This window comes from Pieris napi, chromosome 15 (assembly GCF_905475465.1).
Source record: "Pieris napi chromosome 15, ilPieNapi1.2, whole genome shotgun sequence".
NCBI classification, from domain to species: Eukaryota; Metazoa; Arthropoda; class Insecta; order Lepidoptera; family Pieridae; genus Pieris; species Pieris napi.
Genome location: NC_062248.1, coordinates 12,176,525 through 12,203,905, shown reverse-complemented (window position 1 = coordinate 12,203,905; position 27,381 = coordinate 12,176,525). Strand labels below are relative to the sequence as shown.

The 27,381-nt window shown below is 33.6% G+C and overlaps 1 protein-coding gene across 1 annotated transcript in view; it reads right to left on the bottom strand.

Annotated features, from left to right (window-relative positions):
* Positions 1-27,381, bottom strand: part of LOC125056698 (neuropeptides capa receptor-like) — a 40,477-nt gene that overhangs the window by 1,840 nt on the left and 11,256 nt on the right. The window contains exons 3-8 of the mRNA XM_047659964.1: positions 15,147-15,346; positions 9,978-10,125; positions 5,305-5,417; positions 2,316-2,499; positions 1,287-1,399; positions 1-119 (exon numbers count right to left, since the gene is read on the bottom strand). Of these exons, the coding sequence (XP_047515920.1) occupies positions 1-119; positions 1,287-1,399; positions 2,316-2,499; positions 5,305-5,417; positions 9,978-10,125; positions 15,147-15,346 (877 nt within the window). The remainder of the gene's footprint in view (positions 120-1,286; positions 1,400-2,315; positions 2,500-5,304; positions 5,418-9,977; positions 10,126-15,146; positions 15,347-27,381) is intronic.

Sequence of the window (27,381 nt, the reverse complement as noted above, 5' to 3'; positions counted from 1 at the left end):
ACCTCGGTCCCTGCGGTCGTGTGTGCAGGGCTCCGCCCCGTAGTAACTATTGCGACGCGGGCGCTCCGTACGAGATCTCCTCTCGTGACTATGGGAGCGCACGCGAACTAGTTGGGTACCTAGAGGTCAGTTTATTATTAAAAATATTACCTGACTAACAAGATATTTCTTTACTAATAACGTCACAATGCCGTTTCTATTGAATACGAACTCCAGCAGAGTTCAAGATCGGTCTATTCAGCATCGTGCATTTCGAGTGGGCTACGGTTTGAGTATTTAAATACAAAATTAGAATAGCGTTGAAAAGGTTTAATTAAATACATGAGTTGAGACAGCCCCAGTAAGTAGTCAGAGACACTTGTGTTGGGGTTGGCTCGCTACTTCCCTTATATATACAATATTGAGACAGTTTATTTGAAAAGAATAGGTACAAAACAAAACAATAACCCAGCTAAGAAGCAAAGCCGGTTAAAAATTAAATAAAATGAAATGTAATTCTCATAGTTTCTCTGACGATTCTTTGAACTTATGTTATGCATGCATGGTTGAGTGTGTATGTGCGCATGTGTGTGTGTGTGTGTGTGAGTGAGTGTATACTTGTTGTTAAGTATATAATTATGTATGTATGTCCCAAACTAGCGAACTCGTACTAAAATGTGCTCAGTTTCCTCATAAGTTAAATTTTTTAGCCAATCTGTTATAACATCCTTACATTCATACAAGACTCTAGGATGAAATTGAAGTTTAGCGTTTATTTTGTTGTAAATATATTATGCAGACTGAGTCACGTACTGACGGCTTGCAAATTTCGAACGAACCGTTGCGGAGCAGGCCACTGGCCACAATATCTCTCCGTCTTCTATCCCGACTGGCAGAATTTAATGGAATAGATTAGTCTTACCGATAACAATCCACTTGTTCTGTATAAATTAACTGTGGGGTATATAATATATATATATATATATATATGGTTTAAAGTACATCACTTATATTAGAGACCGCTGGGCTCTTTCCAGCTCAAGAAATTTAGTTTTTATGGCACCGCCCCAGACTGGTATGCAGTATGTAATCACTGATTGAGCTAATGCAACATAAACATTACTGAGTATCACAGGAGACATCACATGGCGTAGTGTCTTGAAAATCCAAATCAATTTCCTTACACGTGACATATTTTCATAAGTTCTTGATTTTCCTCATTTTATTATATGTGATGTTTGAAGGAATAAAACAAGATTTGTTAGCGAAAGAGATATATGTCTTACATATAACTAAAAATATTGTACCTTCCGTAGTTTGATTAACCACAGTCTCACGGACACTGGAGGTGTCTCTATAACGGCTCTTCTTGCGTCGAACCTTGCGACAGCAGAGAGTCTCTTTAAACGCAATCCGATATCTGAAAAATCTCAGTTAGTTATTAAAGAGGAATTCAGAACCTATTTCTTTTTCTAAGTGGATAAAAATATTGCGTCGGCTTTATAAATGGTATTTACATATGTACGTACATTTTTTTTTAACAAATTAAAGAAACCCTACGGAGGGTCTTCTTCTTATAGTGCCATGTCCTTTCGAAAGTTGACAATCAGCATGGCTACTTTAATTTTGGATCCTGCGCATCTGAACAATGGCTTGGTGCATTGTCTAAGATTCTTGACATCGATAGGAAACCTTAGAACCAAAAAGTCGTTAGCGTGTCTGATCACCTACTTGCCTATAAGATTCAGATATCTGATGCCGAAAAAGGTTGTAGTGCCTGATTTATTTATTTTTTAGTCGCGGACATCATCACAAAATAGGTAATTTTGATTTTATTATAATGAAAACAAATTACTTAAGTTAATTTGACAATATCAAGTTTGGTAAGCGTAATCTTCCAATTATTCCAAAGAACAATAATGGTATAAAATCATCAATAAACAATTAATTAAACTATTATTATGAAATTGTGGAAAATTAATTTGAAGCCCTGTCATGCTAAAACATTAATCATTCTCTGGAGTCAATCGAACAAACTTGATATTAATGAATTGTTTGTAAACATTAGAATAAATATAAATTTCTTAATATTATGATTAAGATACTGATAAAGGGACAAAAAGCAATAAATAATTGACTTAGCCCGTTGCATTGACAAATAAATTAATGTTTTTTATTTATTCATACAAAAGGGTTCGAAAACCTGTCAAAAACACATAAATAGTAACTTCCTATCCAAGAGCCTTTGAGAGTTCATGACTTTAACAATTTTCAGATTTAAATGTTCCGATGCCAACCCTCACTCTGCTTGTTAAGATTTAAAATAGAGCACATACCTATGACTCATAATATTGTAGAGAATAGGGTTGACAGTAGCAGATATGTAGTAGAATACTCCAGCAACCAGGAATAGATACTCGTTAACAGTGTGGTATTGCGCCTCGCTGCTGCCGTAGATGAAGAACAGACGTTGTAAGTGGAATGGGGCCCAGCACACGAAGAAAGCTATCACTACGGCCGCTAAAATCGATAAACATTTTATTTACTTTTACTTTTCATGTTAGAATATAAATCAGAGTGAGGAAATAAGCTCCGTAACTCCTAAATGCTTTTGTTACACAGCCATACACAGAGTAGTCCATTACATAATCTATAATCATTTAAATATCTAATTACAATTAGGATTTATTGAACAGCTTTTGTTGTGAACAAAGGAACTCAGTTACAAATTTCTGGTCGTGTTTTGGTGCCTTATCAGCGACTTGGATAACGCACCAAAACACGTTTTTAGCTACCGATTGTACGTAAGGTTAAAACTACTACTTGTTGGCCAAAATCTTGGCCCTTAACTCTTGAAGAAAGACACAAAATATCACGTAGCAAACTCTATGGTTTTATTTACTCTAAGATATATAATATGGCCTTTATCTAACATCATCTTCAAGCGACTCTCATAAATATTAAACGCGCCAACAGGATAACTTTATTTTAGATTCGTCCGATAAAAATAGAAGTTTTTCATAAGATAAGCTTTCCTAGTTATATATAAATTAAAGTGGAAAGTTATCTAAGTAATTACACACACATAACTTTAAATGGCCCTGGCTCAGCATTATGCTGAGGAGCAGAATGTTCCACAGCGCTGGTCATTCTGCCAGAGACCACAGCAGCTAGTTTGCGCCTCAGTCGCAAAAAACGTAAGAATGTAAAAAAAAAGGGTGCGTGTACTTATGTACGCGCGTAAGAAGTTATACTTCTTTGGCATTATTAAAAATAGTTTTTGATTGCATGCAAATAATTAATTAGAATTAAATAATCAAAGACTGGAAAAGGAGTCATTAAAGTCAATAAAGTTCAGTTTACATTTGAAAAATTAATTAAATAAATATTTATTATTATTCTCTTACATTAAACAAATAAAACACTATTTATCTTTAAAACATTTTTATTTCATTATACTATTTATTTTTAAGTGACTCTAATGTCTTCATCAGAATTTCGGTTTGTAATTTTAAATTAATCATTACTTGGTTGTGCATCTACGAGGCTTCTCCAAAACTACTTGCTTTCTGCAACAAATAAGAGAATATTCATTTAAGCTCTGTCCATGCAAAACTTAAAATTTTTTATAATTCATATTATAAATTTTTTAACACATTTATATTAATATAATTATATAAATGTGTTAATAATATAATTTGTAGCACATGCTACAGACCTGGATAGCAACTTTCTTTTATTCTATTTAGAGATAGAGATAATTTAAATATAATACCGGTGTCTTCCTTGTAGGTTTCTTTGGAGTTGTTTGGGGATTCTTGTTGTTCAGTTCGACATGATTTTCTTTAACCTTTCTTTAATCCTACAAAATAATGAAATTGTTAAGTTATGTTGTCACTGTTGTGCACACCTTTGTTTGGCTTTTTTAGTATTCAAGTTATGTCAAAACTGATTTATTACCTTGTCATTGTTGGCTTTATTTGCTTTTGGGATATCAATTGTTTCCAAAATGATTTTATTTGTAATAACCTGAAATATATAAATAACATCTATTAATTTAAGTATCATGGTGAGTGGTTCGCACTCAGGTATTAAGGTGTATTATACCCACTGTCCATTATAAGTGGGAATGGGCTCACTTCTGGCAGGACAGAGTTTCGGTACTACAAGTGCAACATGGATGTTTTGAGGTATTACAATATCTCTAACTACCCTGTAGGGGAATAAAGTAATGTTGTAAGCATATGCCTATGCTTGAAAGGTTGAACCTTGAACATCACCATACATCATATTTATAATTAACATTCCTACCTCGACACCATCACAATCAAATTCATTGAAATCTACTTCAAACCATTGTGTCTCGAGAAGGTGATGGTGGCTTTGTTCCACCTCCAGTTTTTGATGTTTCACGGCGATAAGATGACAACTCTTTTTTTGTATTCAATTTAGTGCACTTCCACTGATTCATCAATTGTTTTTGGCTCTTGTCCTTATATTTGCTAGATTAAATCTGATGTTTTGATTAAATAATGTGGTCATTTTTTTGAGATGCAGGTACTTAATAAAATGTTTACTTCTCTGTTATATCGCTCCAAGCCTTCACTTTCTCCTTATTAGTATTCGTGCTTAAATCTTTGTTCTCAATTATTGATATATAGGGTCGTAGAATATTTCTAAAAAGTTGCTGTAACAAACGCAATAAACAAAAGCAATGAATAATGGTTCATGTTTCAGTTTTAATCAACAATAATACTCGATAATACATACGGATAGTTAACCTCAATTGTATTGAAGCACTCAGGAAGGTTAGCACAGTTTTTTCACAAATATTTTATATTATTTCACAAATATTTTGTATAATGAAAATAACTAAGTATATAATTATTAATTTTAAACAATAACTAAAACTCCTATATTTGTTTAAAAGGTAAATGTCATTGTCAGATGTCAATTGTCATGGTCATTCAAAATTCTTGTTAAGCTGCTAAGCTAGAATATGCGTGAAGTTAGCTTCACGCATATTCTATTTCTTTTTACTTGTAGTTTGTCTTATTCCCATCTCGCTCGCGCACGCTATATCACACTGCCAATTTTGTGTCATAGGTGCGCGCGCAATCGTAAAATTTCACTCTCATCAATTTTTCATAACGCGCCTAAAGAAGTACAACTTCAAAAAAATATTAGTAGTATGTAGATTGATAGATAGATTGTTTCAGTACATTTCTATTACTATTTTAATTATTTATATGCAAATTTCATTTTGTTATTAAACTTTACAACGATAAGAAAATAATTATATTTTTTGGGTCGTTATATAATTACCAAGCATTCGTATAATGTTCTTCCTCGACTGCGCCTGCCTCGCTTGGCCGTGAACGCTTCCATTTACACCATTTAAAGTTCCCGGGCTGCCAGGATTTTGGCTGTGTGTAGACCTGCAAAATCACTGACAGTAGTAATATACCATCAACAGAGTATAGGTCAACTCTTATATGGCCTATGCGTAATTAACTAATTTACGAAAGCAATTTCCTCTATCCAATTCCAGTATAGATTTTGTGGTTTCGCCGTGAGAGTCTTCACTGATGTTTATCGAGTTATATAAAAAAATTATAAGTAGGTTCTTCTCTTTGTTGCTTTAGTCAGTAGACCGTATTCGTCAATTTAAACTTAATATTTTAAATTTATTATAAATCTCTCAAAATGAATAAGGCACTTTCAAAATAGCTGACGTTTGCTAAAATTCGTTAAAAGCCATATAATAAGGCTTAGTCTGCGAATATCTGCGAGACATCATTCGTAACTTTTCTTTCCATGGCTGATTAGGGACTCGACGAATAATAGAAACCAAAACTGTTTTATATGCATACCAATGTAACAATGATAACATTATAAAAGAAAGTTAACATCTATTTGAAATTGTACATAAGTAATTGAAGTATCTAATTATAAGTAGTTTAAATTGAAAGAAAATTACACTGACATCTTTCTATTATGTTGTAATAATAATAAATATATATCAATCCAATCAATCTAACGTAATACAATTATTAGTTGTAGTTAGGATACATATATTATCAATTGCATTTGCAATATCCGATGCAGATTGTAATATCTGGTTATAGTCGTCAAACTTACTAATTGCAGTTATTACTTGACTTATTTTAGAAATAATGTTAAATTAAATACACGATTTAGAACTGAATAAACCGAACTGAACATGATTTGAAACTGTAATATATAATATTATAAAACTCGAAAATAACGAAAGCGTAATCGGCTCTGCATCCCAATTATTGCTGCCACAATTTAAACACAAGAAGTAGGAATAGACTTGCTTTTCAGCTTTCAGACTTCATAAAACTGCTCACTCATTTATGGGGAAATGTATACAGATATATAACAAAATTCCAGATCATGTAATCAAACTTCCACTACATACGTATAAACTTTACATCAAGGAAACCCTAATAAAAATAGGATATCACGCAGTTCAAGAACACATAGACGATAACAATGTGTGGGCACTAATGCCGCTATAAGATAGTGAGATGGCGTAAATTGACATGCATAAGTGTACAAATTGTACCTTAATGAATAAATGACTTTTGAATTGAATTGAGTCAGGTCCATCTGACGCCACTCGAAACGTGATCCGTCAAATGTTTATAAATTAAAGCTTAAAATTAATTAAGATCTTTTTAAGCTTTTGATTTTTTGATGTTACCTTTTATGTAAATAATCAGTTTATGCTAGCCATTATCATTATTAATTATAAATATTATTATTATTTAGTAGCTATAGCCTGCAGTTTCCCTCGAGACAATTTAAGAGTACCAAATTATTACATCATTATTATAGTTACGATATTGAGTTAAGTTAAATTTTGTTCAAAACTAAATAAAACGTACGTTCCGCAACCGAACCCGAACCGTTTTATTTGGCAATAATTGTATTTAATAACTTTGCTAAAAATATTTCCATCGTATATTGATGGTCAATTTAAAGACTCTTCATAATCTATGCAACAATGAACCGACCACCTCAATAAACAAATCACTTCATAACTTGTTTCCATAGAACATTTCTGTTCAGAGAGGGTTGAACGTTTCAAAAACTGGACACATTTTTAATCTCCACTAATTTGGGGTTTTAGTAAACTGACTAAAGACTGTTTACTATCTACCTATATGTTGCAGCCGACTAGCTTAATTAGCCGTTCAATTAACAGCCTAGCCTTTTAACTAAACGTCGCGGTTTAACTAACGGCCTGAAAGATGTTCAGCCAGTTGATTAAACAGCTAGGCAAATGACTTGGCCTAACCTAACGTATTTTTTTTATTTTTTTTTATTAAGCTAGTTGGCTGTGACATATATAATATATATAGTATTTATCTACTGATGCAAGGCCCGAACGATCTTGATATTATTAGAACCGCACATCCGATTATAGGAAGGTCATTCTGTTGTCACACCCTAAGATTCCTCTGCTATATTTTCTTTTGTAGAAAAAATTGTAAGATTTTTGTAAAATTTATCTATGTAAACTTATTAATTACATACATTATGTTAGGGCACGCCATCTGCACCTATTACTATTATTATTTTTAAGTTATTGCATAGATTTCGCGATAATCGTGGGCTTTAAGCGCGGCGACCGAATCAAGAAATTACGTAACGAAAATAAAAACCTAACACACGATTACGTAATATAGGTGCGGCCAATACGCGTTTGAGCGGGACAGAACGCATACTGCGGACCACATCGGTCTGGCGTGGTCGGTGACGTAGCGCAGGTGCGGCCGGTGCAGCCGGTACGTGTTAGAGTGAGACAGACTATATAAGCGTGTTAGTCAGAGTCTGGTAGAGTGGTAGAGTCGTAGATTGAATTAATAGCAAAGAAAAAAAAATACTGCATAAATAAATAATTATTATTCCAGAAGTTGATAAAAAATGCTATGCAATAGCTTAACCGCGGCAGTCCCCGAGTGCCACACGTTTTTTTTTATAGAACAGGGGACAAACAGACAGGACAGGAGGACACCTGATGTTAGGTGATACCACCGCCCAATGGACACTCTCAATGCCAGAGGTCTCCACGCTCAGTTGTGGAACGACGGACGTCGAGGTGATACGGGTGCTGCAGGTATTAATTATCAAAGCCACGCATTGGCTCTGTTGTTTGTATAACTTGTTTCTTTTCCTTTCTTTTTTTTCTTATATGGCCTTGTTGGTGCGGCTATAAATGACTATGACTACCTATTACCATAGATTATTAACAACAGATCTAGCAATATTGGCAGATAAATTAAACTTCATTAAAGTTTTTGAGCCGACTCGACTTTGATGTTGTTCTTTATGTCACGGGATAATGCTTCTTGGAATAGAATAGTTTTGTGTGCTACTGTCCTTGATTGAACCAGAAAGGTCAGCTGGGTGTGGTTACAGTCTCAGGCTCAAATAGCCAATTAGTACATAAATGGTAAGATCAAAATGAATTTGCTAATTGAACCGAAACAACTAGATGTATAGTAAACAAATGAATAGCGCCGTGTAAGGCAGTGTTAGAGCTCCGACCGCCTGTACTCGAAGGGCTTACAGTAAGTATCTGTTGTTTTCGTTATACCCTACTTCACCAAAACATAATTTGGCCATTAGATTACTAATGAAACCCAACAAGTGATCCGCGAATAGATTTCCATTACACGTGACATTGATGCATGCCTTTAAATGTAACGGTTCATTGAAACGATTGAGAATTTAACGTTTTTGTAATAAACACTTTTAAAAAATGTAGTAAGAATAAATTGGTTGGATATGTAAGTGCTTGTCGATTAGACGTCGACAGCGCTGTAGCACTTTGTTACGCTATAGTCAGATGCCGTAGCATATAAGGTATTCTACAAATGTTATTCGTAATGTAATTTAGATTATTATATTTAAATAAAGTATGGAAATATCATAAACATGCGTCCATTTACCAATCTAATAATTCTCGTGTCACGGTGTTTGTAATTAAACTCCTCCGAAATGGCTCGACCGATTTTCGTGATAATTTGTGTCAAATCGGTTGCGAATCGGACATCTATTTTCCCCTAAATGTTAAGGTTGGTCTACCTCTAAATTTATTTTTTATTTTTTAGACTAATTTTTTTTTTTTATGATACATTGTACAAAAATACATACAACCCTTAATTTTCACCTTCTACGATCAACCTCATTTTTTATTATAGTAGATAGTTATTTTTATGGAACTAAAAAATGACTGCTAGAACTAATTTACATGGAAAAACAACGTTTTAAAATCAAATCAAATCAAAATCATTTATTCATAAAGGTAACACAGGTTTCCGGGTCAGCTAGTAATATATAATATGTATATTTTACATATCCTATAGCTAATAAAACAAACAGGATAATAAAGTATTTACTTAATGCTCGGCTCCAGCTGAACAAAAATCTATCCCAAGGAAATTACATCTTCTAAGCCCCTGTGGGCCAAAGGGTCTTTCTTTTAATATGTATTAGAAACAAGTGGAACTTTTTGCTCCTCAGCATAATGCTGAGCCAGGGCCAATTACAACCACAGTACACACACATTGCACACTGGAAGCGAACCGAATGGCAAATAATTTTTATTGTTTTTGATGTCTTATTTTATTTTTTCTTTAAGTATTGTTATTTTGTGTGTTTATGTGTGTGTGTTTTCGTTTGTAATAAATGTTATGTCTATGTCTATGTCAAACAAACTATGATTAAATTTGAAATGATTTTGCTTTTTTCAGAGGCGTTAACTCTTTATAAACTTTAGGTACCTACTTCGATATCGGTTACTAAAATAAACAGATAAAGGGATACACTGATTTAGTATTTATAAAAGTGGGTAGTTGAAAAATATCACGATATGCGAAATATACAAGTTTTATACAAATAATTTCAGAAGTTACGATGTAGGTATGGAATACATGACTTACAATATGGGGTACATGACATACCTAATGCGCAAGCCCATTCGCACGTACAGACAGAGGATGATGAGGCCGGGCAGGATGAAGAAAAAGAAGCTACTCAGCTCGCAAATGTACCACGAAGGCAGCTCCAGCATGGCGCAGAACGCAGACTCCAAAGATCTATTTCCAGATTCTATAAAGGAAAATATTATAAGAGAACGTAACAGTGGCCTTTTTCCCTATTAGAAAATGGGTACATACGTATTAATGCCACCGCGGCAAAAATTCTGGTAACGATTTAGAAATTCGTCGCACTGGAAACAGTTATTTAAATAAAATATTAATATACTGACTTAACCTAACCAAACAATAAATAATAAAATGCCTGTGCTTTGGTACGCAATGGTAGAGGGGCTGCATTTCCTGTAGCGCCGGAGCGAAATTTTTACCGCGGCGCGGTGGCGTGAATACGTGAGTACCAGAAAATGTAATAGAAATAATTAATACACGCCATATTCATAATTTCTAATTGAATAAAAGGATCAGCTCTAGGGAAATCAATCTCAAGGCGAGATCGGTAAATCGAGATCTCGTGGGATTAATAATTGCAATCTCGCGAGATCTCGGTTTTTCAAGATCTCACACACACACGTGAAGGACTTATAGTTACTCTCCTTGTCTCTTCTAATTCCTCATAAGGAGTCGTGTTGGTTTTATAGCAGCATGTAAATTCAAAAATGGAGGCGTTTAAATGCGTACCTGACGATATAATAGTTTGATTATATTTTTAATTACTACCCCTACGATATATTTGCTAGGTAAATGGATAATTTCGTCGTCTTACTGTTTGGCTACCAAGTCATCTTTATAATTACAGGGATTCAAATACATAACGCTGCTGTTGCGTGAATTTGACGTTCAGAGATACGCTTGTTCATCGAAGAGATCGTTAATCCTACGAGATCTCGTCTTATTACACTTCGGGATTGATCTCGAAAAATGGCACAAGATCCCGATCCTGCGAGATCGGACCCAAATCAGTTCTCATCGCTAGGGACCAGAAAAGCGAGCAGCTAAAAGCAGCAGGAGCAGCAGTGAAATGAAAAAATATTATAATCCTTAAATGACTTTTGAAAAATTCCATTAAAGTCAACAAGACAAAAATAATTAAAAATTCGTTTACATTACAAAGAATTTTACATATTGTTCTACTTGATCAAACATGGTAATTAAAAAGAAAATTTATTCAATTCCATTAAAATTCGATTATTATAATAAATTCATTTCCTTAAATTTTTAATTACACTTATAATGACATCATTCTATCAATGTCACAGTATTATTGCTTTTTGTTAATTTGTTGAAATATTTGTTTGCACTACTGCTTTGCACTTTACAAGTAGCTGCATTATGCTCCTTAAGTATGATATTTTTACACGTTATTACTTTGCCAGAACATCTTACGAAAGAGATCGATTGTTAACCCTTAATTTGATTATGTTCACTGTGATAAACACTCATGAAAAATAAATATTGAGCGACTATTTTCTACTATTTTTCGGTTTTTATTTTAGTTATAGCAAGTTTAATTTGTATTTATCGGTACAAAAAATAATTCTACAAATGGCATCATCGTTAATCTGTCATTATTGAGACAAGACGTCAGCGAGACGCGGGCACTCGATTCTTCGCAAGGTAAATATTTTTTTAAATTATGTTATATTTGACTAAACTAACTTTTTATGGTTTATATTTGCTAAACAATACTTATGCTTTGGTTTGGAATGGGTTTTACGTAGTGTTTTGTGTTTTTGGTAACTTTTATTTGGAGGCAAACTTGGTTGTTCATCACAGTGAACACTGCCAAATACTCGAATAAGTACTGTCAATTTGATATGTTTATTGTGATGAACATTGCCAAATTAGGGATAACTTTTATTTACAAATAATGTGCTTTGTGTGGTGGGCTTCTTTTGGTTTTTCTTTAATTTTTTCTCATCGCCAGAGCTTTTTTACCTACTGAAAGAAAACTACGGTGTCTTTGGTCTTGGTACAATACGAAGCAACCGGATTATAGGAGCTGAAAAGTTGCTACCGGATGAAAAGTTGATGAAGAAAAAACAGAGGGGAGCGTTTTCACAAGTTGTCTGTGATGCAAACAAATTAGTTAGAGTACGCTGGAATGATAATAAACCTGTAACTCTTATATGCTCATTTATTGGATCTGAACCAGTACAAAAAATAAAAAGGTATTTCAAAGAACAGAAACAAAAAATAGAAGTGGATTGTCCGCAAATAGTTCGCGAGTATAATAAACATATGGGGGGTGTAGACCTGGCTGATATGCTGATATCACTATAATAAAGTTCCATTCAAAACTTGCCAACTTCTAGATGTGTATATAAATAATGCATGGCTATTGTATAAACGTAACTGTCAGGGAAGTCAACGAAAATCAAAGTCATTGAAAGTTTTCCGATATCAAATTTACTTAAGTTTAACAAAGAAAAATAGATCTATACCTCGTGAAAATATACAAGAATGTAAAATTATAAACCCAAGATCAGCCAGGCCTACAGATTCGATGATACAGGACATTTTCCCAGGACAAAAGAAGACATGGGGCGATGCAAGTTTTGCCAGAAAAACACAACTGTATATTGTATAAAATGCAGTGTGAGACTTTGTTTTGTTACGGGAAAAAATCTTCGCAATTGTTTTTTACATTTTCATAATAAATAAGTTGATTTAATGATATGTATAATGTTTTTAATTTACCTGTTTATATGACACTAATTTGACAACGTTTACCACAGTGAACATTACAAATTACTTGTTATCCTCAACATATTTCGCAGTGTTCACTGTGATGAACGTTGATTTCCAGAAAATCTGAAAGGAAAATATTTTTTGTCTATTTTTCCTAAGTTGTATTTAACCCTAGGATTTCAGATATACAACTTATTTCATAAAATAAAACAACTCGGATCTCTGCCAAATTAAGGGTTAAATAGCTTTGTCATTGAGAGGAAATTCTTGATATTTTTTACGCCTTTACATCATATTTTATAGCCGAGCAAACGTCAGCGTGCGCTAATATGATAAACTTCCTGATGGAATTGATATTGACAATACTCGTGCTCGTCCTCATACAGATATACCATCTATATAATATACTCTTCATATATAACTGGATAGAGGTTTCAGTTTTACAGGTTTATTTCAATATGTTGATCACGGTAGTAATAAACGACAAACAAATTAATAAGTGACTAAGCTGCTATGTGGTAGGTATATACCCTAAGTAAATCATGCGTCTCATTCTAAGGTACATAAAGTCCCAACAAGCTGAGAATCAGTAGAATTGTTATAAATAATATTTAAAAGTCCCCATCATTCCCGTGTATGGATTTTTTTTTTATTCAATGTCAAAGGTCAAAATTGTAGATCATAAAATTAAAAAATATAATGCTACTTATTTTCCTACGAGCCACCGTTTCTGAGATATAACGATTAAAAAAGTTATAAAAGTTGTTATCGTTATAATATGCATGAGTAAGCCACGTATATACATACATCTTTAGAGTTGTTATATACATATATAGTATAATACTAACAATAAAAAAACAAGTTCGATTAGTTATCAAATCAATCAGGGATTTACACGTGGAATACTCGTAGTAAATAATCACACATTTTATTTTCAGATTTATTGATGACAAAACATGAGCCATCCTTTTTATCGATTACAATTAGTGACTTATGTGGCAATATAAAGGCCATATAAGAAATTATACTTGGTATAATAAGTATATTTTATCATAAGTTGAATTATAGAAAAATTTTTGGATTGTGAAAATTTAACTTAGGTAACGCATAACACTCACCATAGCGAATTAAAATTTTCTTGTAGCTAAATTAGTGATAGAAACTAATCAGTTTAAACGAAATCATTTAGTATTTAAATCTAATACACTTTAAGTAAATTTTCTCATTCGCTCTTATTGTGTATTGTAGTAGTATTCTATTTTTACCTCCCAAGACGGTTGCGTGGCTGTTATCATAACCATGTTTTATATGTAAGAATAGCTCTTCAAGCAAGACTAGAGAAGATTTCATTAAGTAAGGAGACCGCGACCGTAACCAATCCACTGGATTAAGAGTTACGGTCAGTATAAAGAATCAGGTCAGCCCTTGTCAATTCTAGACGAAATTGAAATCTAAAAACACACTGAATCTGACAGTTACAATAATCCTTGCGACCAACTTGCTCAACCATCTCGCGGGCCGCGAATAAAGAGTCTCTCAATCGAATCTTGTTAGGCAATTATTTTAAATGTTGATTTTAGTAAATAATGTTGAGAATAATAAACTGTTCTGAAACTTGGGTTACGTAATAACGCTTAATGGCTTAGATAGAAAATCTTTCAAAGAACGCTTCTTTTTAATACCTGCCCTGCGATTCTGTAACTCACTTCACGAACTCACACAGCGGTTTTCGCGTCGGCGGTCGCTCTCAAATCAGTCGTGAAGCAGTCATTTTATGATTTAACATTCTGAAAAGGTGGGAGCTTGTACTTTATTGTTTATCAGAATGCCAAATCATAAAATGACTGCTTCACGACTGATTTGAGAGAGACCGCCGATGCGAAAACCGCTGTGTGAGTTCGTGAAGTGAGTTACAGAATCGCAGGGCTGTATAGATTTTGTATTACATAGAGTCTTATATAAACGTTAAAACTATTACTATCGACTAGAACCATGGTATGTATAATAAAATTCCGTATAAATGAGAATTTGTAAATATTCAGTAAAAGCGAATTAGTATAAATGGTTATTAAGTTGAGCGTTGTGTGCTCGGCAACCGCGTTGTGTCGAGAGCTCAATTAATTCAATCCTTTCAGAAGGTTAAACGAATTATTTCATTAGAATTTTGTATTAATTACTCCACGTTTGTTGATCAATACACATACAGCGAAAATAGGCATTTTTGTATTAGTAAAATATATTATTTTTACAACTTTTCACTGATCATGGTCTGTGAAGGTCTTTATTCACATCTGGCAACATTTCAATGGACTCGAAAGCTATATAAATTAGACGTCAACATGTTGTAAAAGCACTCAAAAAGTCTAATAATAATGTAATAAAAGGCATGGCGTAAACTATGGACAAAATGATGTTTGACGAAAAGCTCTTCTAGTTCTAAGTTACCTGGTGGATACTCGTGGTAGTTGACAGTGGTGTAGTGTGCAAAAGGTGAAGCGGCCAGCAGAGACAGAGCCCACAGAACTAGCACGATCCGTAGGGCTCGTCGTAGCCCTGCTACGGCGTAGATATGCAGCGGATGACAAATTGCCAGATAGCGCTCCAAGGTGAAGGCGACGATCGTTAGAACGGAGACGTAGGAGGCCCTACACAAAGGACTTTCATTAAATCGACCGATCAGTCTATAAATAAAAAAACCTTAAATATATTTTCAGTAATTTTTATAGGCTTAACAGTACAGAAACTTGCTTAATAAAAAAATATGTCTTTGTATACGATGTCCGAGGAAACAAAATCTTAACTGTAAAAACCAGTATTTGTTACCATGGTTACAAAATGGTTTAAATAAGCCCATCAGACTTTATTTTTTGGTATTTGTTGCGTCATAATATGTTTTTGGGATCAACACAGGCGCTATTTATCCTAAATCTGAACAATTAAATTTGCTGATTAATAATACATTAATTAACGTGAATTGTTCAGAGGTAGTACAATATTATTTCCCAGAATAATAACAGTTACCGAATTCCAAGAATTATGAACAAGTGGAAACTCAGATATCCATTGTAAAGTTGAAACAACAGGACAAGCTTTCTTACTACCTAGTCAAGCCATAAGTTCTGTTACAAATGAAAATGCATTTTTTAAATGAATTAAGAGTAAAATATATTCTATTCGAAATGGCCACCTGGCAATCTGTTTGGCCAAGAATCTAGATTTATAACAGTATTTATGGCCAGACTAGTTATTTCATTTATTAGTGTGTGATAACAACTAACATTTCTGATATTACACTTGTTACTCAGTCCCTAAATACAAGAAGTTATCGATTCCAAAAAGGCTGGCACCATCACAAGTCTTCTGGCATTGTCCATGAGTTGCAGTTCCTGAACAATAGCGTTGGAACTACCCATGGCGATTATAATGGAATTTTCGGCATAACATAAAAAGAATTTGTAAAAAAGCTTCTAGGAATTTAGGGTTTATTTTGAGTATGGACAAAGGTTTTCAAATATAAAAGCGATAATGGCATTGTATAACGCACTTGTTAGGAGGCACTTGGAATGTCTATGATTTGGGCTCTACAAGAAAAAAAAACTCTAATGATGGAGCGTATTCAGAATAAATTTACGAGATACATTAATATGAGGTTGTATGGAGTGTTCGCATTTTACGCAGTTATGTATCCAACTTTGTTTGTCTTGGTTATGGTAGGATACAACAAGTTAGAGGTAAGGAGGGACCTTACTACACATTTTCACATTATATTTTTTTAAGGTACATAGAGGTAAAATATATAATGCGGAAATGTTGGAGAGACTGGGGCTGCGTGTGCCAAATAATCACACTCGGCGTGGTAAGCGGTTGCAATTGCTTGCAGTACCAAATTTACTCAGAGTACCAAACACAACAATGAAATCGGTATTGGGAGTTATAGAATATGTTACAGAATACGGGCACAGGTGAGGTTTATTTATAAGCAGTGTGTCACTTTGTGAAGGCATAAATTTAGATTTGACCACGTTTTTCACCAGAAACCCGGTACTTGACATTTTTTGAAATCAACATCCACGACTGTTTTAATGTAAAGTGGGAAAAAAACGTGATCCATGGGGTATCTAATTATTTCAGAATAATTAGTATGAGTGGCGGAAAGTTTATTGCCAGTTTTTCTCGTCCGTTCTACGCCCTTGATTGGAGAACTGGCAGTAAATGTAAAAAAAATAAAAGCATTTAGTATGCATTTCCTTATTGACGTTTAAAAGTGTGCATTGTGTTAACTTAATGAATAAATGATTTTGAATTTGAGTTTTGACGATTATAAAAAATAACACATAATCTAAAAATCTATTTAGGCTAAAAGTATGTATAAAGGTTTACTCTGAGCGTACATTTATTGCCATTACAGTGCATTTTAATAAATGCTTATCATTTATAACCAGTATTAGCAGATCATGACATATATTATGAGCTTAAACGATCACTTGAATATGAGTCACCCACACAGTTCAACATGAGTATTGAACATTATGTAAAATCACATTTTACGGCACAAGTGGGGTGAAATAAGATGAAAATTTCTAAACCTTATTTATAAGTTTAGTGTTTTTGTGGTCTAGCTTTTAAGCTTACGCATCTTAAGAGGATGAGAGAAAAGTTTTCTTTATAAAAGTTTAATATATTCCTTATAAAGTCTATATGTATTTATAGCATTAACTAAAAACAATAACTAACCTTAAAATAGAAAAACTAAAATAAATTATTTAAAAGAGTCCCTTTAGGCAAGGTTCCGAAGATACTGGCAGCGTTCCCCCTTCGAATAGCTAGACTAATTCTTTGTCCGAGGTAGCTGCCAGCTCTACGGTCTCCTGTGATGTCTACCAACATTTTTGCTATCTCCTTAAAAGCCTTACAGCAGTAGGACCCGACGGACCAAGGGTCTCGACACCGAATGGGACAAAATCATAATATTCGGAGCCTAGACCCCAATATTTGCCAACAAGCCGCACCCTATAAAGTATGTTTGCGCAATTTACTGGAATATATTGTGCTAATATTAAGGCAATTTGTTAGTTTGTTTAATAAACTTCTATGCTTACAAGCCTATTAAACTATTTATTTACATGTAATGTAAGTGCATTGCTTCTCACATTTTTAGCTCAAGATGCAAAGTTTGCTGTAGTACTCTGTTAGTAGTTCTAGTAACATTTTGCGAATACGTTCAAGCCATGTTCTACAGTTTAAACTTTAAACTTTTTGTTTAAAGCTTTTACCATACTTGAACTTTAACTTGAAGTATGATTAACCTTCTTTTTTACTCAATTGAAGTAACAAGTAATATTAGAAAGCAATAAATAGCTTATGTGGGCGTGGTTCTTTTAATTTTTAAATCAAATTAGAGGACTTTGCTACCCACATACAACGCCTTTCATTGGGCATGTTTGACAGAGCGGACCACTCACGGGTGTCGCACCTTGTCGACATCGCGCCGCATAACACTCGATCACCTGAGCACAAGCGCCGCGGGAGAATCTTAGCGCGGAACCGCAGGCAACCAAACCTTGCATTCAAACGCTCGATCACCACACTCAATCGGTTGTCAAAACTAGCAGATACCGGCCCAACCTGGGCTCAGCCCGATCCAGTCCCCTCCTCATCTTAGTGAGGTACGAAAATAATGAAACCCCGCGAAAGGAGGTAACTCCCACGCGGTATCCCGCGCGTTCAACGACGTGATAAAGAAGGCCATGACGAAAAGTAGTTTAAAAAGTGCAAGATGTGTCATTTCGTACGTTAGGTTATTCACATCTTTAAAAATATAAATGATAAAAGAAAAGATTCTCATCTGAGATCAAGATTGAAGGGTTGTAGCGCTCGTAATAGAAGATTATAATAGTTTCACTTTTAGCCAAAGTTTCATTGAAGAAAAAAACCTAAAACATCTCAACTTAATAAATATGGTTTCCGTTTCCTGTTTACAATCAGAATTTGAATTTACTGCTGCCTTAGAATAAGGTACATCAATTTGATTTTAAAAATCAGCGGTGCTTGAATGCTAAGTCTGTATTTCCGTAAAAATCTTAGATTTTTCGGTCGAAAGCTTCCTCATTCTCTCACATTTTCCTTCGCCGTATCAATAATAATTGCGCACAATAATGTAAAATACGTGCAACACCGATTCAACTTCAGTTTTGAAAGTGAATAACCCTCTAGCAAATTTTTCATTTAATAACAAACCCGACGCGTTGTTCCAAACGGTTTAAACAAAAAAATAGGAAATCGTGACGATTTCGTTTTCCTTGCTGTTTTGAAACACGTGAAACATGATTGCAATTGCTTTGATATATCAAATCTACTATCTAATCTTACTTAATGGAAAGGATATGTGTATGACATATTTCATATCTTTTTCGAGATTGGTTAGAATATAAAAGATCTCTCGCCTCGTAAATGATTGCGTATACAGCTCAAATAAAAGCCTTAAAGTATCAGCTACTGACATTTCACAATTACAATTAATTACTTAGATTTGAAATTGAATAATAAAGTAATGGTTACGTTATTAGTTTTGACAATTGAATCTTAAACTAATTCTCAAAAAAACAAGCTAAATAAGAAGTGTTGGCTTCATTATGCCATTTTACCTTTTCTAACAATGTCGGCTTATCTTTTTTATGCTGTTTTTGCATACCTTTCTATTCCAGCGCATAACTTTAAAGCTTCGTCAGAAAGCTTCATTTATATGGAAATCTGTATTGAGAGTGGCTCGAAAGGATAACTTTATCAATTCGTGTGGAGAGAAATTATGTTTATTAAATACTCATATTTTTTGAGTCCCTCAAATTGTTTGTTATTGGCATTAAAAATAAATAATAAGATACCCAAGGGAATGTTCGATTAAAGCTCCAGGGAACAATGGGGTCTGAAAAGGCTGGTCCTATCCGCGACCCTGATTCTTTTAAATATCAATATAAATTTGCAACTCAGCAACATTCATTGCTAAGCGCATTATAGTGCTGGGGATACTTTTGACACAGGCCGTGCAGTTCTCGGGCGTACCAAATTAAAAAACGGAAAGCGACGCACTGGCTCGTAAGTGCGTTACGTTTTGGCAATATGAATATACATTGGCGGCGACTCAATAAACATAAGATGAGCTTTTTGCCAGTTTACCTACCTAGATATATTTATGACTTGTTATTCTACAGGTAATTGTTGCATAATGGTCTGGCTTTTATTTAAGAAGAGAACAATTGTAATAAGTGCTTGTTTAGTTCGCATAGTTTAAGAATTTTTAATAGGTTTTGTTCGTAGCGACTATAAAATATTACAGCAACGTGTTAGTGCTAATATAAATTTGTGGTTAAAATAGGCAAATGTTCCTAAAATAATATCTGCGGCTACAAACTTATGAAGATGACAACTTTCTCCACCATTCCCTTAGACTCTCCCTGCATAAGACGTTTAAGACACAATGCTAATAAACTTTGTTGACAGACCATTAAAAAATAATAAATATACACAAACTTAAGCGGTTTGTTGATAACTAGTCACGACAAGAAGAAACAAAATTGTTTGACAGCTACTATACATCATTTTCCACATGATGTGATGTTCAGTCTCACACGATAACTTTAGCCTTGACATCAATTGTCATAAAAGCAGTAAAGTAAATAAATATATCGAAATATAATACAGTAGATAGCTAAACTATTGACAAGGAATCTTTTTATAGAACACGGACGGAGGCTGAAGTGATGCCCATGTACACTCTAAACGACAGAGGAATCGCGTGTTCTTTGCAAGCCTTTTAAGAATTGGAACGCTCTTTTCTTGAAGGACCCTAAGTCGAATTGGTTCGCAAATACTTCAGTGGGCAGCTGGTTCCACATAGTGGTGGTCCGCGGCAAAAACTGCTTACATAACGCTGTTAATAATTGTTTTTAAGAGTAAACAAATAAGCGATCCGCATTTAAGCGTTACTAAAACAATATGGGTTCAAAGAAGTAAACACGACAGTGGGTGGACTCTAAATGAAGAAAACAAACACAATAATACAATATACTAATATTGAGTAACAGTATTTAGGTATGAGTTAGCGCTGACTATGTAACTTAGGTCATTATAACGTTTAATCGAAATATAAAATGAGTTACGTAGGTATATGTTTTGTGACGGAACAAGGGCAAGTGAGGCTAATCAGGCTAAATAATAGCGTAGTTCTTTCGGAAAAGCACATCACATCGATTGAAATTTTATATTATAAACACAAAATAAAATTTGGGTTGGGTTATAATTTTCATATCTCAAAATTTAACAAAAACCAATATTTTAATGATTATTAACTGAAATATTTTATCCTTATAATAAATAAAAGAAAACTAAAACTAAGTTTATTTAATAAGTAAAATAAAAATTGGGCACACAACGATTTCAGTTAGTCTGTATTTTTTATATATTTATAATCGACACAGTGTTGTTTAGGGGAATGTGCATAGTCTAAAACGAATTATTAATGGTCTTCATCAATTAACTCCAAATAAACAAAATTTACTCATTTAAATATAATATGTATTACACAAAAATCATAAACTTAATTTGATTTAAAATATAACAATTATTACATATTCAAGCCATGATCCTTCGTCTGTTCATATATTTAATACCATCTACATTTCATAATTATGATAAGTATCTTTATTTAATCGCGCGCTTCTTTTCTGAAGGTCTACCTTACGATAGTCTTGGTCTTTGTAATCCACGCTTAAAATGTTACGTAATACATCAACGTATTTCTAAAAAAATAGAATTGTCTGGTTTATCTCTGTGATTTATATGGCAAACCGTAAAACATCGTAAACGAAACGTTAAAAGTCCAAAATAAATTTTATTGTGTGTATTTAACCGCTTACTATCGACACAAATTTACTATAATTCCCATAGTAACAGCCGAAATAAGTATAGCTATTTAGTATAATACTTGGCGTAAACTTAAATTTCACAATAAATTGATTTTCGTGTTAGTAATGGTATATTAATATTAAATTCATGACTAACACGTGCCGAAAATGAATAGATAATGACGTGAAAAACAGTTAAAATTCAATTAAACGAATCGTTTCAAAAAAACGGCCTTCACAAAATCCAATACAATATTCTTAACTAATTAACGTGGAAATTATAAAACGTGTATTACTCTGTTCGTTTTATTAGCGTGGGCTTATGTTTCGTTACGTTTTATTGCTGAATATTGTGATTTATTTTTGGTACAGGCATGGATGCGTTAGGGAGATAAAATTATTATGGGAGTCCATCCATTATATCAATATTTTTAAAGTTTAAGTATTCTACTAGAAAGTCCGTTTAATAAAAAAAATTATAGATTTGGGAAATTGGTGGGTCCTGCTTTTTTGTGCTGCTTTATAACGACAGTAGTTTGATCACCTGCTTGTCTATTAGATTGACAAATGGTCATGAAACAGATACAGAAATCTAAGGTTTTCATAACAAGTGCGGAGATTCATATTATTATGATCTTTATCAATTTGCTTATAGTATCTTATTAAAGTTCAGTGTAGATTGTACTCTCTCATTTCCCTCATCAATGCCATGACAATAACAATTTTCCCAAGCCTTTAATTCAGAATAGACTGGTGGCATTCCCTTTACAATTAGGTGATCCACCAGTTTTTTGTTCTGAATATAAATAATAAGTTATAGTCCATATCAGACAAGGAATAAGAGAAAAGATTAAAATGCTTAAAAGCTGGAACATAAAAAAATATGATTTTTTCTTATTTTCATGTAAGATTTATTTTGAACTGCTATATCTATATTTATTAGGATTATATCTATCCTAGTTACATATCTGACAATACTTTTTAACACGGTAATAGAACGAGAGGAAGTTCCAAAACAATGGCGCCAATCAAATATAGTATTGCTGTACAAAAAAGGCAACCCATTAGACATTGTGAACTACAGGCCAATCAGTTTGGTATCCGTAATATATAAATTGTTTTCATCAATAATACTAAGCAGAATATCAACAAAAATTGACAATAACCAACCAGTAGAGCAAGCAGGCTTCCGCCCAGGATATTCTACTATCGACCACATCCACACTATCGAACAAATCATCGAAAAATACAATGAATTTAACAAACCACTCTACATAGCATTTGTAGACTATTCGAAAGCGTTCGACAGTATAACGCATACATCTGGAAAGCGCTTAAAAATAATAAAGTAAATGAAAAATATATAAATATATTACAGAACATATACAGCAATAGTGTTGGTAGAATAAAGCTAGAAAACAAAGGCCGAGAAATTCGAATTGAAAGAGGTGTAAGACAGGGTGACCCACTATCCCCAAAATTATTTATAGCAGTCCTCGAAGATGTATTCAAAGGTATAGAATGGAATAATAACGGCCTCTGGATACGAAACAAACATCTTACTCACATTAGATTCGCAGACGACATAGCCGTCTTCAGTGACACCGCTACAAAATTAGAAAAAATGCTCCAAACATTAGACAGGGAAAGTCAAAAAGTCGGGCTTTACATGAATACCACAAAAACAAGAATCTTATCCAACAGTGTGTGCCAGCCAATCAGAGTCGACAGTAAACCTATAGAATATGTTAACAACTATGTATATTTAGGAAAACAAGTATTTTTCGATAAGAACAGCAGTGAAAACGAAGTAGATAGAAGAATAAGCGTGACTTGGAAGAAATACTGGACCCACAAGGAAATTCTGAAAGGAAACTACAGTCTACAACACAAGAAGATAATGATGGATTCAAATATTTTACCTTTTCTTACATACGCAAGTCAAACGTGGGTTTTCAGCAAGAAAACAACTAGAAAAATCCTGTCTTGCCAGCATGCAATGGAAAGAAGCATCCTAAAGTTAAGGAGAATAAACAAAATAAAAAATGTTGAAATCCGTAAAAAAACCAAACTTACAGATGCACTTGAACAAGCTCTAAGGCTAAAATGGAAATGGGCAGGTCATATTGCTAGAGCGCGGGATAAAAGATGGACACTAGATATAACAAAATGGACTGGACCTACTGGAAAGAGACGTATAGGACGACCAAGGGAAAGATGGACAGATGACATTGTAGAACTAGCGGGGGAAAACTGGATGGATGTTGCGCAAAACAAAGAAAAATGGAAAATTATGGAGGAGGCTTTTACCCTAAAAGGGGCCATACAAAAACCAGATACAAAAAAAATAATAAATAAAATCTAACTTAAATTTTGTTAAAACTTACTAACTTAACTAATACTAATAAAATATTAAGGAATATAAACTAACAATTGTTGTATGTATGGATTAAATAAAGCTTTAATAATAATAATAATAATAATAATAATAATAATAATAATATCTATATTTGTCACGAAGCAATCAAAGCGTTGAATTAAATAAATAACGTTATAAATTTGCAATAAATAAATACATACATTTTCGTTAACCTGCGACCTACGTATACCAAAGACAATAATATTATAGGTTAACTCACGAATAATTTTTTAAGTTATAAAACATGTACAAAAAATAAATAAGCAAACGTCTCCCAATGCAAAGCGCCCAGTCTCAGACAGCTTAGTTAGAAGCCTTCGCAGAGATGAATTTCTAAGCTGATTTTGTTTCTAGCAAATGTAATCTTTTTCACGAAAATAACAACCCAATAGCTTTTATTCAACAGTACCTATCCGTAGTAGAAACCGTAAGAAAAAGTAAGTTCGTTTCTCGGGTATGTAATTAAATATGGTCGTTACAAAAAAAGAAAAAAAAATCGTAAGAGAAAAATTAACCCACTGTTTATTGATTTATTTAACAAACAATGTATGCCTGAAAAATACAAAATACATCACAAATTTAACACACATACACATCAATTAGGTACATTACACAACAATAAAAACAAACAACCACAAAAAAAAAACAATAATAATAACTAAAACTAAAACGATAAAAAACAACAATAAACGTAATAAACAAAACTAAATGAAAACTTAAATCACATAAAGAGCCTCCAAAACAAAGTACTGGTAAGTTGGTAGACTGTTCTAAAACATATCAATATTTTGTCAATGTTTGTTATTAAGTTGTTCTTTATGATTCCAATGCAACGAAGAAATTCTAAAACTTTAGTAACACACATATCGCACACCCAGAACAATACTGAATTAAGTCTAAAAATCCCAAAATCGACTTATTTATTTAGAACAATAGGCAATTTTTGTCCGCGCATACCACTAAGACAGCCATATCTATATTTGCAAAAACAGCCAACAGATGTCGCGCTAAGTCTCTATTAGTGAATTAATAACTACCGAGTCGTACCGCGAATATGAATCTAATTCCAGTTGGGACATGTTCGTCTATGGAAGCAGCATGTAGTGACGTTACGAAACAGTGAATTATTTCGTAATAATTAAGTATTGTTAAATGCAAATAGAAAATTACTCCGAATTATTTAGTTTTAATACAGTGTTGGTGAATTTCCTGTTTCTGCTGATTTGATAGTATTTCTAAATAATACTGTATTGGTGACGAAGGTATGTTATATTTTTTTAATTATTCCAAAATAGTACAGTGTTGTTTGATAAAGGTGAAAATTAGTTCTATGATGCACTATTGTTGGTAAATCTGAATAATGTTATAATTTCTGTAAAAAGAGCAATATTTTATTTTTTAATACTAAGAATTACTACTTATTATCTAAACTAAAAGAATACTTTTGAAAATTTGTTTTTTAATTTATTTAAAAGAAGATCTAACATGTTTTTTGAGATAATGCAGTATTAATGAATTAAATTTAATATTTTATGTTATTTGGCAGATGATGAAGGGTCGGGGTCTATTGTTGCTTGAAAAAGCAATGGAAGCAACCTCAAAAGAAGCTGGGTCAACTGCTCAACAAAGAAAAATAAAAATTTGTGCTGAAAATGAAGCAAATGCATCACCATCATCACTCGTGGTATCACCAGTCACATCATCAGCTATCACGGTATCACCTATTGCAGCATCAGCTCTCGAGGTATCACCTATTGTAGCTTCAACACCTGATAAGAGTAATGAAAGTGATTTTATAGATGATTCGGATACGGATCCTACTTTTTCTATCCAAAAAAGACAAAAATCCCGGCCACCTGTAATACCTAGACGAGTATCTTCGTCTTCCTGCTCAAGTACCTCTTCAGACTCCAGCTCATCGTCATCAAGCTCTAGCAGCTCGAACAGTTCATCTGATAATGAATCCAATAGACCAGGCCCATCTGCAGCAGATACCCAAGTTGTTTCCATTGAATCTGCTCCAACAGACCCCAAGCCAAGAAGAAAACGAGTACGAAACCCTGCTGCCTGGAAATCAAAGATTGCTAAAACATTGCGCAATACAGGTAAATCTTATGTTTCTCTATCAAACCCCACAAAAAAGATCGCAGAACGTCGAATCCGTCCACCTTGTGGCGATAAATGTAAATTAAAATGCAAAATTAAAATAAACGAAGAGGCAAGGCAAGATATTTTCGAAAAATATTGGATTCTGGGAGATCTAGAGAGGCAAAGAGAATACATTGTCAGGCACACGCAAGAAATAAAACCAAAATATAGGTACATTACTTCTCAAAAATTAAGAGCTTTGAATTCGGCGTATTATTTTGAAATAGATGGTGTGAAGATTAGGGTCTGCAAAGATTTTTTTAAGGCTACACTGAGCGTATGTGACAGATACATTAAGACAGCCCTTTCAAAGAAACGAGATGACGGTTTTATAGACGCTGATGCTCGTGGGAAGCATGGAAATCAGCGCAAAATAGACTCTGAAGTAAAAGATAGTGTGTTCAATTTTATAAACTCTATCCCAAGAATAGAGTCTCATTACCTAAGAGCTCAAACCACACGAGAATATATCTCATGCGAGAAATGCCTAGCAGACTTGTATCGAGATTATAAAAACCTCAGAGAGCAAAATAACTTACCCCCTGCATCAGCTTCAACTTTTAGTAGGATATTCAATGAGGAGTTCAACATTTCATTTTATGTTCCAAAGAAGGATCAATGTGACCTTTGCGAAAGTTATAAAAATGCCGATGGTGAAGACAAGGCTAGGTTAAGTGAAAATTATGAAAACCACCTGAAAGAAAAAGGACTGGCCAGATTGGAAAAGGAGGCTGATAAAAACAATAAAAATGTCGTTGTAGCAGTGTACGACCTCCAAGCAGTTATGCAGGTTCCTAAAGGACAAGTTTCCCTGTTTTTCTATAAATCACGTATTAACTGTCTTAACTTGACTGTAAGCGACTTAAATGCAAAGGATGTTGTTTGTTTTTTCTGGGATGAAACCGAAGCGAAGCGTGGTGCAAATGAGATCGGTAGTTGTGTCCTTGCATACATTGAGTTGATTCTTGCAAAAAGTGATCCTAATAATGACGTGGATATCATATTCTATAGCGACAATTGCTGTGGGCAACAAAAAAACAAATACTTACTATCTGTCTATGCTTACGCAGTTAACAATATGCTAAGAGTTAATTCCATAACACATAAATTTTTGATCCGCGGACATTCTCAAAATGAAGGGGACAACGTCCACAGTGTAATAGAAAAACAGATTAAAAGACACTTAAAATCTGGTCCTATTTATTGCCCACAG